Source organism: Montipora foliosa, chromosome 5, assembly GCF_036669935.1.
Source record: "Montipora foliosa isolate CH-2021 chromosome 5, ASM3666993v2, whole genome shotgun sequence".
NCBI classification, from domain to species: Eukaryota; Metazoa; Cnidaria; class Anthozoa; order Scleractinia; family Acroporidae; genus Montipora; species Montipora foliosa.
In genome coordinates this window covers 32,286,919-32,299,418 of record NC_090873.1, presented here as the reverse complement: position 1 = coordinate 32,299,418, position 12,500 = coordinate 32,286,919, and the positions used below count along the sequence as shown (strand labels likewise).

The window sequence follows — 12,500 nt, the reverse complement described above, 5'->3', positions numbered from 1 at the left end:
AAAGTCATCTCCCATACAGATCACAGGGAGCCCACACAGTGTGTCTGTTTGTATGTTCGAAATATAAAGAAATGTATGGGAAATATTGAAGAGTCCTAATATAGTAAACTTAATTCCATCGAGAAATGACTATGTTAAAGCTCAAAATAAACGTAAACCTACCTCAGTTGTTGTGTATTGTCATTTCTGCGGCTGAAAATGGTGAATTTGAGCGATTTGGTGGGTTTTCCGTTGACTGTTACTACACGTCCTTAACGGAAAACCCACCAAATCGCTCAAATCGCTCAAATTCCGCAACTCACGACCTTTACGCGTTTTTTACATATATCTTTTCAAAACAACCTTTTTTTGGATTAAGGTTATTACTGCTACAATGCGGCGTTTGGTTTTTAAGAGAACTATTTCTCACAAATATAACAAACAAATTCTTCTCTGCTGCCTTTCCCTTCGAATCTCGAGTACTATGCCATTATTACATACCTGCGAACTCTTCCGCTTTCCCGGGAGTTTCCTAGGTGGTCATCAAATCTCCCAGTCTCCTACCCTGCGAGCACAGTCTCTTTCGATCTTCATTGATAAGTCGGGAAGAGGAAAGAAGACTCTGCTCACGGCCTGCACGTTTCATATCGAGCATGCGTTAACAGTGAATATTGCATTGGATGTCAGGCACGCGTGACAAGTGGCCACAAAACGAAAACAAACGGTCGGGATATTTTCGAAACAAACAAGACACGTTCGAAATTCGACAGTATATTTTTGTGAATAAAGCGTTTCAAAGGTATGTTGTTTGCTCACTACGTCAATGTTGTGAACCGTTTTCAAATACGATATGAAACCAACTAAATACTCCCGTTTCACAATAAAATGGTCTCAAGCGATTCTCAAAATCCAAATTAAGAAAACCTTGAACTACGTTGAAAATCATAATACTCCCGTGTCATTTGAAAACAATATAGAATTATATCGAATGGTCCTTAGTGATACGGAATTCTGGTTTAAAACCATTGTTGCTAACTTTTTTTCAAGCGTTTTCAAATAAAAGTTTGTTAGCGTATGCTATAATTGATAAAAGAATCGTGCGTTAAGGAAATAAAATCGTAAACTCGTATGAAGAAAGGCCACGATTATCGCATTGGATTTAAAACAATAGTGCTGCTATTAAATTACAGTTGAAGCGCGACCAGGCTCAATATTTTGCTCGAAAAGTGTATACATTTTCGCATTCGCCAAACCCCCTTTTTCCTTCATTTAGGTGTTTTCAAAAGGGGTCATTTCATTACATGTCCGCTTCATTAAATTTCCTTCTCATTAGAACTCTTTCGTATGGTCTAGGCGAACGTGACTTACCCCTTGTTGGTTCGTATAAATGCATGGAGATTGTTATGAAACTCGACAAGTTCAAAGGGTGCGGTTTTTTTGGGAAAATCCAAAACGGATTTGTGATCTCCGATCAATGGATTCTTTAGCGTCAAAAAACCGCAAAATTTTCCATGACGACGCAAACCAACAAACCCAGAGTTGCGTGCAATTTGAAAAAAAAAAAAGTCGTGCGTTAACTGGTTTGTTTTGGAGAAATTCCTCAATGAAAATGCCACCAGAAAAAAAAAACCTCAGCGATTGATGAAAGGAGTGGAGAAAAGCATGCGTTCTAAGATACGAATAGATTACGGAGGGTATTTCTTAGATGTGGGAAAGGTGCTAACAATATTATTGCTGTCAAAAACACTTCTAGTGTAATTTCTGATTTGAATTTGCAGGAAACCTAACTATTTTCGATCTATTCGTGTCTTTACTCGCACGGTAAAATGGCGCGAGAAAAACATTTGGGCTAAACTGTCATGTACAGTAGCTGTTGTGTATCATTTTTCATGGAAAACCGCTGGTCAAAAGTACTTTTTTCAAATCCTTTCCCAAAAAAAAGGCTGAAGTGGTGAATCTCAAAAATCCGGATTTAGATTTAATCCGAAGTATCCTCCTCGAGTATGGATCTTGGATTTCCCCCAAAAAACGCAAAATCCGTTTTTGGATTCAAGAATCCTTTTTCGGGTTTTTCCAAAAAAACGCACCCTTTGTTTCATATTTTTGTCCGTATTTTTAGCCTTCACCCTGCACAAAACACACCTTTTTTCGAGAAGATAACCAATCAAATCCTTCGATTAAATTATGTGCAACTAATTTGCAAACCCGTGCGAAGCAAAAACAAAAGATTGTGTAGGGTCACGGTCAATTCAACATCAATTGTGACATTGTTCTTGCTTTTGAAGGTTTTAAGGTGTCTTAACTAGACCCTTGATTAACTGTGATCTAAACGCGGCCCTGCTTCCTATTGGTCTTTCTAAACGTGTTCCTAGTTCATCCGATTGTTGCCAAGCAGTCCAAGACCACCTAGAATAAATGTGTAGCATGTTTCTCTCCGGGAACCGGAGTAGGTCACTCGGACCCCCACACGTTCCCACTTGTAAAATTAGGGTTTGTCAATAAACTTTCATTTTGCGTGATGTTGGCCTGATTTCCGGTTTGCGTGACATTTGCAGCGGACTTCCGGTGCTACGCCCATGTATGGACTCCTGCTGCTCATTAGTATAGACCGCTTCCCACCAAAACAAAGTGGCGGATGTTAATGAGGTTCCAGCCTCATTTGCATCAAATCAGTCATTTTTAATAAGGTTCCAAATTTTATGCAAATGATATGCAGCCGTATGTAAGCGAGGAATACTACTTACCACAAACATAAGATCAAATAAGGGATGGACATGAACACTGAATGCTGAAATTTCCACTACCACTGCAATCACTCGGCCTTGCTACAATAGATCACAGCTGTTCATGCTATACTCTTCTTATTATTACAGCATACATTATGGCCAACCACGAAAGACCCTTCTGTGAAAAATGTCGCGATCTTGATCAGCACGCCATTTGAACCTATTTTCGCAGTGGAATTTTGTGATTTGGTGGCTCTCAATCTCGAACCCATAGTCCTCGAGCTTTTTGGTCAGCGGGTGAGCCCCCGGAGAGACTCTGGGATGATAGACTTAAACATTTTTTTTATTGGACGCTTGCATAACAATGACTGTCCGACAAGAAGTCGGTAAGTAATATAACGAAGTACCACACAGGAAGCTCAAGAATTTGGAGGGAGATCCGAAATCTAAAACTAGTTTCAGTGCTGTTTGTTTTTTTTTTACCGTCGCTGTCTTCCCCTAACTTAAATCACCTCGAGACTTAATGCATCTCAGAAATATATAAACCACAAAAAGAATTAATAATTAAACGTCAGGGTTTGAATTGTCTACAGCCGCTGTTACACATCGAAACGTTTGGCTGAAACTTGTGTGCAACGGCATTGCCAAACATGTTTCAGCAGGCGTTGCACCTTGTAACATGGTCGGTTTCGTGAAACTTTTTGAATTTCCGTTGCGAGACAAGTTTCACGAAAAGTAGAACCGCTTTCTACTTCTGCAACGGTCGCAAGGATCGCAGTGGTGACAAAAACGAGAGTTTCACTGTGTAACACCACTTTGTGAAACTGGTCTCCCTCGCTCTTGTCACGCTACGCTGCGTAAGCCAATCAGAAACCGGCTAAGACCAAGTAAACAACATTTCGAGACCAGTTTCAACGTTTCCGAACGATTTTCGACCTTTTATTTTACACAGTGCAACGCCTGCTGAAACTTTTTTTGCAGCGCCGTTGCACATAAGTTTCGGCTAAAAGTTTCAACGTGTAACAGCGGTTTTACACGTTGGAACTTTTAGCTGAAACTTGTGTGCTACGGCGCTGCGAAACAAATTCCAGGAGGCATTGCACCGTGTAACATAGTCGGTTTCGGGAAACTTTTTGGAACTTCCGTTGAGAGACAAGTTTCACGAAAAGTAGAACCGCTTTCTACTTCTGCAACGGTCGCAGCAATCGCAATGTGCCTCGACAGTGACAAGAAAATTTTGCACTTATGTGCTAGACATGTAATCGCAAAGAGTTCTCGTAAAAAGTTAGGAGAAATATCACCAGCTTGTGTTTTCAGAAGTTTGTTTAGAGCACGTACAGGTAATTTGTTGGAGATCGTGTTTGAAGTTTGTCCATTCTAGCCGATTCTGGTTCTAAGCCAAGCTGGCGTGTTTCAATGACGTACATCAAAATATAAATGATCTCGTTTTCAGAGATAAAGTGGAATAAATAAAGTACGATCTGTCACATCACGAGCTGTAGTACGTCTGTGAGTTCTAATTTTAGCGTGATTCCTATTCGCTGGCTCTGAAATGGCTTCTCTCCTTTTCCGTTCGCTTGTTGAGGATTTGCTTGTTTTCTTTTCAAACTCTTGCGATTCAAGAAAAATTAATTGCCTAACTGGTGAATTCGACAGTAGATTTCGCTGGAAATATCGATATCACACTCATCCCTCCTCGTGATTCAAGCCATCAGTCCGTTTTTCAGGTGAAATTAACCATGGAATTCACTAGTTAGGCAGCGAATAAAATGACATAATTAAGCAATTTCCGGGAAAACCAAGAGGCGGACAGTTCCAAAGCCTTTTATTTTCACTAATCCTATAGCCAGTACGAATAAACAAGCCGGGAGCTCCGCTTTTAGGCTTGCCTAAATCTATATATTATGTTACACGGTGCAAAGTCTGCTGAAACTTTTTTTTACAGCGCTGTTGCACATAAGTTTCAGCTAAAAGTTTCAACGTGTAACAGCGGCCTTAAGCAGCTGCTTAACAACTTTCGACTAATAAATAGCAACCGTTTATAGCAAGGGAATTTTCCCACGCTGCTAAAAACTGATTCCCGAAACTGTTGTAAACGTATCGTGGGAAAACATTACATCAGTCTCTTTGGGAAGATTTCCGTGGAAAAAGGTCTTGTCGAAGTAATTCAGAATAACGGAAACATAAAATTGTGGTAGAAGAGGACATTGGTGTCGTTTCCACAAAAATTTGTCGATCGTGTTGCTTGCACGATGGTATTCTTCACGATGGAATCCACGCTGAAACACTAAAATACACTTAAGCGAAAGCATCAGAAGTTTCCCATCGAGGATGTGCGAACTACGTCATACTCCACGTGATGCGTTTCGTCTTATTTCGTGGAAAAATATGAAATTATTAGACAGCGGGCTCGCCCAAACGCAGCAGCTACGTAGCTGAACGCTTGCGCAAGCACCAAAACAAGTTTAATAACTCGTTTTACCAGTTCAAATTAAATTTATTAGTCCTTGGCGCTGGACGGCGGCTCAATCAAAGAAACTAATGGTTGCTTGCAGTGGTTTCTCTTTCGGGAAGCGTAGGAAAAAAACAACTGCTCGCAGGGTATTTTACAGCAAGCCAATGATCATTTCTCCAGTTTCTTTTATGGTGTGTAAAACTAAAGTTTTTGTTTCTCGAACATTTTCAACCCGCCATTTATTTCCTGCTGTTTACTGCTTCCGTTTAAACTTAAGCATGCGCAATAAGACCGGAACCACACGTTTTCTGGGAAAATGGAGTCCGTTATCTCTCCGGGTCTCACCCGCTGACCAAAAAGCCTGAGGACTTTGGGTACGAGGCTTCCCCGAATCGACCAGATGCAGGGTACAAGTGTGTCAGCCATACACGGGAATAAAAAAAGATAATGCTGTGTACACCAGTTCTACTACAGCTTTACTTAACACTGAAGCACCTTTTGAAAAGATTTCAACCTCACAGAGCTGTAGGAACTGTCTTCTGGTTGTGAGTATACCAACATATCTGCCACTCCTTGGCGGATTCATGTGACACACAAGTGATGCTTCCAGGTCAAATGAACCATGCCATAGCGCACAAACTGGATTATTTCTTACATTGAAGCTGTCGCCTGCAATTCAAGTGAAAAAAGCTCCTTTATTTTTGTTTGTCTGGGTTAATTTGGTGAACTAGCAAGCTGAAGTTTTGAAAATTAGCCCTTTGTCAAAGTGAGTACAGGCTAAACTTAAAGTGCCACTGTGACCAAAAAATCAATTCTTATTCTTCTTTGGGTTTTAAAACTATGTAAACTAAACGCTAAGGGACCAAGTTTTAAGCCTTGATTTAAAAAAGACACCTGTTTATTTTAACTGGAATTTCCTCTTTAATGATCCGCCATTACTAATTTTAAGATCTTGAGAGAGCTGGATCGAGGAAAACATGACGTCAAAGGCTCAATAGTTTAAGAATACAATGCGTGTGTAATTATGCAGCACTGGACTGTTGGGCTTTCAGATTTTTAAACTCACGTTTTGCATATATAATAGGCGGCATTCACACGCTGAAATGTTAGGCTTGTGAGCCTTTGACGTCTCTTTTGCCTGGATCCAATCCTCTGAGGTCTAATCGGTCAGTTTTAAACGTGAGTAATGGCGGACCGTGAAATCCAAAACTTACACTCAAAGTAAACGGCCTTTGGATAAAAGTCAAAGCTCAAAAGTTTGCCAGTTAGGTGTTAGGCAAACACACTTTTAAAATCTGAAGAAAAAGAGGAAGTGATTTTAAATCACAGGGGCACTTTAATAAATCTTATACGTAATTAATCAAGAAGTTCGATTCTTTCAAAGGTTAAATTTAAACCATAAAAGTTAATAGATATTTTGCTGTCAAATTAAAAATTAGTCATAGATGAAGTAAAAAGCGATCATTGACCTAAAGATGGACCGTGGAGCTCGAGTGAAATGAAGGTGAAATTCGCTATACACAAATCTATAGTTTAACGTCACGGAATGACTACAGTTGGTTTGGGTCAAGCCTACATGTCGTTTGAAAAGGAAAATACTAGTAACTAGTAACCTGTCCGAATATGGGCAACGGGACTACCGCTAATGCAAAAATGTGCACATCGTTAATAGCTTTGAAAAGTAGCTTTACCTTGCTATTAAATTACTACCGATACTTTCCGTAGTGAGGTCAAGAAACTAAGTTTGCTGGACACGCAAGACAACATGACACCAAACTATCCTATTTTCACCAACTGCACAATCCAGTGTGAATAATGTTTTGAATGAAAATGTTGTTTTGAAACGCCCAAACTCAGCAAGCCGTTGAGTCAAAAAGAATATATACTTTTTTTTACAGAACTTGTCACTTCTTTTATAGATTGAAGACATATTTTTTCCACTTTGTTTTTATCGATAGTCAGTTCTTTTGAGAGGAGATCAAACGTTATGAGCATTTTTTCACACTAATTCCAGTGTACTTGTTTTTCAAGGTGGTGTGTTTTCAAGTACCCAATAAAATGTTTTCTTGCTTCTGTTTCCCGTGATAAGAATTACGAATTTAATCACCGAAGCGGCTTTTCGTGTTGATATGTTATAAAATAATTGGTTCATGCTATTTGGTTCACGCTACTTGAGTATATGCTGTGCATATACTCAAATAGTAAGTTCTGGATGCTCTTTAATCTCGTTCCCAGAGTCATCGTACCCTTGACCAGCGGTCGGAAAAGAGAGACTCTGGTCAAATCCAAAAGAGACCATATTTGATTGGCTGTTGAAAAACGGTCTCATTTCCTGCAATTTTCAAATTCTAAACAAAAAAATGCTTTCTTCCGGATTTTTATCTATACGAGGTCGAAGTTAATCTAGAAATAAATAATATTTTTACTACTTAACAGTTCCGTAACGTTTTTGTTTTTGAAAATACAGCATTCTGAATTTCCTAGTTGTCACTTGCATGACACCAGATGCTGAAATTTGTTTTGATTGAAAAAGTTTGAAAAAGTGTAAGAATTGCTCAATGGATAATTATGCGGCTAGCCTTACATACGTATGTTTCATCCCTGCCAAGTGACTCATCAGAGACCTTTCGGCTAACTCGTCAAACATCGTGTTTGAAGTCTACCTTGCATCAAATGATAGTGGCAATCTGGCCTTACATCACATGAGGATTCCCAGATTGCCACCATCATTTTGATCCTAGCGGGACTTCAAACGCGATGTTTGACGAGTTAGCCAAAAGGTCTCTGATGAGTCCCTTAGCCACATAATTATCCATTGAAAAAATTGCTCCCGTTATTTTTTATTCTCCGAAGTTTAAACGTTTCGAGTGTATTACGAGATGTGTTTATACTCATGTGTACTGTCTCGCGAGTGAAAAATAAGCGCTTTCGTGGCAAGGTAAACTTCAGGCCCCAGTTGTTCAAACGCTGGATAGCGCTATCTACTGGATAAATCACTATCCACTGGATAACTCAATTGGTTTTGCTAGTGTTTATCCGCTGGGTAGTGATTTATCCGGTGGATAGCGCTATCTATCCTTTGAACAACTGTGGCCTGACGTTTTTGTTGATGTCTAACCGTATCCCCTCACGCACGCGCAGTTATTTAACCGGAACCAGAGTTTTCTGGTTCCGGTTTTGGATTATTCCAGAGCCTCACGCACCCGTTCCGCTGGACAAAGGTAACGGAGCCTCTGGGAACGAGATTGGATGCACTTGGGAAGTTCGGAACGCACTCAAGATACTAGAATTGCCCTCGGCAATCGCTTCGAGCAACTCTTACGCCTCTATCGTGCTCTCATAACTTCCACAACTCCATATACGCACACTAACCATGAACCAATTCTTAATTAGAGCACACAAAAAGCTTTTGAAATCTGTAAATCTTTACAGTAAATAACAAAACATTTAACTTATGATTCTCTTGGAGTCAAGCTTAAAAAGTCTCTTCTTCTTAAGTTTATGGCTCAGTTCACTATGTTTCAACAGCAGATTTCTGCAAGTGTTTCTCTCACCCAATGTTATATTGTAGACTTGAATCCTTGTAACATTTGACCAGTCAGACGAGGGCGAATTCCCAATAACGATGCGAACTTCAAAGACCTGGACAGGACTGCTCAAATCCACTCGCCACCAGCTGGCATTATCTTTTAAAGTACGTGAGCAGTGTCCATTCTTAAATTCCTGATCAGGATTCCCATCAACTGCTTTGTCTGATGTGCCATTAGAGTATTGGTCACTGTAGATGGAGGACTGGGTAGTGCTCTTCCCCGCCACAATGTTCTCTACGTTAGGAATTCGAACAGAATCATGTTATCAGCCCATCATAATCAACATAATCATCATCATTATCGTTGTCGTTATCGTTTTAGCGATCATCATCAATACCAGGAGGGCACGTAAATAATTAAAAGTAAGGAAGGTTAACCAGAGTCCATCTCGGCTACTTAAGGAAGGAGCCGATGTTCTTGCTACCACATACTCCATAATCTTTAATTTGCCTATCTAACAAACTGTGATCCTCGCAGCATGGTAAAAAAGTGAAGGTGACCCCTTTTCACAAGTCACCTACAAAAGACGATCCCAAAAATTACCGCCCCGTAACCGGACTAACTGTGTTATCTTAATCCACAAGCATCTCGCAGGTGACCTTGACGAACACAAGCTTGTCTGCAAGTCAGAGTCCTGGTTTGGAAGAAAGCACTCAACCATGAACTATGCGTGCCCACTTGCTTAAAACACAATAGTTCATCCATTATTATCACATGGAGTAATCTGTTACAACAAGACCAGGATGGACCACAGCACCTACAACATGAATCTGCCTTGATAATTACGTGCTGCATGCGCTTCTCGGAAGCAACAGATGTCTTTCCTTTTTTTGACGAAATTCATTACCTCCTAGCTATTTCTCACCGTATTTTATAATGTTTTCTGACAGTTCTTTTTTATTTTTTAAAAGTATTAGTATGCTAAATTTAACCAATCATAATGCAAGCCCTATGGCCATGAGTAACTGAAAAAAGTTACATATAATATAGCTTACACTACTGATCAACTGCCCAATGCCCCTCTGCATAATAAGGACATTCACTATAAATCCTCTACGACTTTCTCGCAATTCAAAATACAGTTGTTGTTGTTGTTTCTATCAAATTAACAGAACCGAAAAGAAGCAACCCAACTTTCTCCTTCTCTGAGAGACGATCCCATCTGGAAGGAACAATTCGAGCAGCGGAGGTCAGAAAGTTAGTTCTCAGGGCAGAATTTATATTACAATGAAGAAAAAAAGTGACTTATATGTTCAATACTTTGTCCACACAAGCAGACAGGAGAAAATTTTACCGCAATTCTATATGAGCAATAGTTCAAGGTACAAGCGTCCAAACGCATACATGTATGAATGGACAGCTCTCTCTTAAATGTCCCTATACTGTCGCGTGACCTAAGTTGAGCATTAATATTGTTCCATTCTTTGGTTGTTGATGGAGAAAAGGATAGTTTGAAACGTTCTGTACGAGCTGGAAAGATAGTGAAATTCAGAGCAGACCTTAAGGAAAGTTGAGTTCGCCCGCAAACTCTTGTAGGCAATAGATCTACTAGGTAGGAAGGAGTGAGATTATGAACAATCTTATAATAAAGTAATGATTTGTGAATCAAACGCCTAACCGTCTTGTGCCTTTCACAGCATCTGTTACAATTTTACTAGATTCATATTGGACAAATTCGATAAGGTCGCTCTAAAGTCCTGGCCAAAGTATAGAACAAAGTTGGAGTCAACGCTCCAACTTTGTTCGATCCGACATTGTTCGACTGAATGAACGAAATGATATATGAAATGAATCATATACCGAAATGCGGATATGAAATCAAGTAAAGCTATGATCCTCGCAGTTATGGACGCAATTTTAGCAATTGCGAAGAGAAGCCTGAAAAATTCAGGACTTCAACGGGGTTTGAACCCGTGACCTCGCGATACCGGTACGACGCTATCGCGACTGTTTGGCCGCCCATGTTGGAAGATGTTCGTCCGACACTTTTTGTTTGATCAAGGGTTGGATAGAGTTTGCTTTGATCAAACAGTACGCCCAACAATTCTGCTCGACGCAACAATGTTGCAGTGTTTTGCCCCTCTTCCAATAAAATTGTCCTGAATCAAGTCACGTCCGTGCTCCTTGCGAATCAGGAATCGGTTTCTCATTTTCAAGTCTTCTAGCATCATTTGCAACAAAGATAGCGGACAAAGATGGTCATTGATGAACAGCCAGAAACCTTAAACAGTGAGAATCAAGTAAGGCCATGTCTGAGGGACACTTTTAGCCCCCTCTATCATGATCTCTCTCTATGGAGAGCGTTTAGAATTTTTGCATGATCCGTTCTCATTCTCATCATCTCCTCAGCGCGGATCTTGCAGTGAGAATACTTTTTTCTACACATTCTCTTAATCGTTCTTTTTTTTTTTTTTTGGTCGTCTGAATCGGTCATTTCCGTCCTCCAACAGTTCCACCAGCACAAACGCTACGAGGGATTCTCGTTACAGTGTTAACGCCAACTTGAACTTGAATCAGTTTCGTCAAGCAATGTTGGTTGGTGTTTAGCCACTACCTCAACATTTACATCCAACAATGTTGCATGTTGGACCCAACTTGGCTCGATAGTTTGGCCAGGGCTTAAGAATATAAAGACCCGTGCCAAACTACGTTCCCATATTCCATAATGGGCTTGTGAGCGATTTGTATAATATATGTAGCACAAGCCTGGGTTGCTCGAAGCATGGTTAGCGCTAATCAGCGTTAAATACCACGGAAACCTATAGGTTTTGATACCTCGTAACCAACGGTTAGGGCTAACCAGGCTTCGAGCAACCGGCCCCAGATCTCTGAACTCTGAAATTAATCCCTTAGAGTAAATTTAATCGCTTGCTGGCTATCTGGTAAACATTTGAGATACACATGTATGAGGTCGCCATGAGAGATTAGAAGCCAAAATTATCCCTAGGTGCGACAAGCTACATCCTCTATGATAGTAGATCACAGCTGGCCACAGTACTTAGAATACCAGAATGAACAAAATACCCAGGAGACTTAGTTATAATAAAATCAATAAGGGACTCGCCCGAATTGTCAATGCGTGTTGCCTCAACCCGTTCTCGCCCTTGAATTCGCGATTATCCTGAATTGTTAATTTGCTTTGAATTCTCTGTTAGGGAGCCAGTTAAGCAACGACAACGTCACAAATTTGCATATTTATTGGGCAAAAACAATAGCTTTGCACGCCTTGCACGTGCGGTTTTTATTTTTGCTCATTTCTTTGCCGTCGTCAGCAAAACAACAACGTGAAATAGCCAAATTTGAGGTTTTATGAAGAACGTCAGCACTTGAGGATAAATTTTCAGTTTCTCCCCAAAATTAAGTGCCGTTCTGATCTGTGTCATTTTCGAGGAACTACCACACCCTTGCCATATTAAGAAGGTTGGGAGTAACTGCAGAATACCCCGCCATTTTGAAGCTGCACCTCTGAAAAGGCTGGATACGTGGATACGCAGTCGAAAGTAGCACCCCTCCCCAAGTAAACTTCTAAGTAGTATGTTGTGAAGTGGATACGCGGATACGCAGTCGAAAATACCACTCCTCCCTAAGTAAACTTCTTGTTATATTGTAAAGTGGATACGCGGATACACAGTGGAAAATACCACTCCTCCCCAAGTAAACTTCTAGGTATATTGTGAAGTGGATACGCGGATACGCAGATACGCAGTCGAAAATACCACTCTTCCCCAACTAAACTTCTAAGTATATTGT

The 12,500-nt window shown here is 40.3% G+C and overlaps 1 protein-coding gene and 1 long non-coding RNA gene across 2 annotated transcripts in view; both read right to left on the bottom strand.

Annotated features, from left to right (window-relative positions):
- Positions 1-12,500, bottom strand: part of LOC138003125 (uncharacterized) — a 315,129-nt gene that overhangs the window by 220,051 nt on the left and 82,578 nt on the right. The window lies entirely within an intron of this gene.
- The window catches only part of LOC138004427 (uncharacterized), a 137,591-nt gene that overhangs the window by 76,585 nt on the left and 48,506 nt on the right, over positions 1-12,500 (bottom strand). Inside the window, exons 4-5 of the mRNA XM_068850934.1 lie at positions 8,715-8,984; positions 5,656-5,829 (exon numbers count right to left, since the gene is read on the bottom strand). Coding sequence (XP_068707035.1) covers positions 5,656-5,829; positions 8,715-8,984 — 444 coding nt within the window. The remainder of the gene's footprint in view (positions 1-5,655; positions 5,830-8,714; positions 8,985-12,500) is intronic.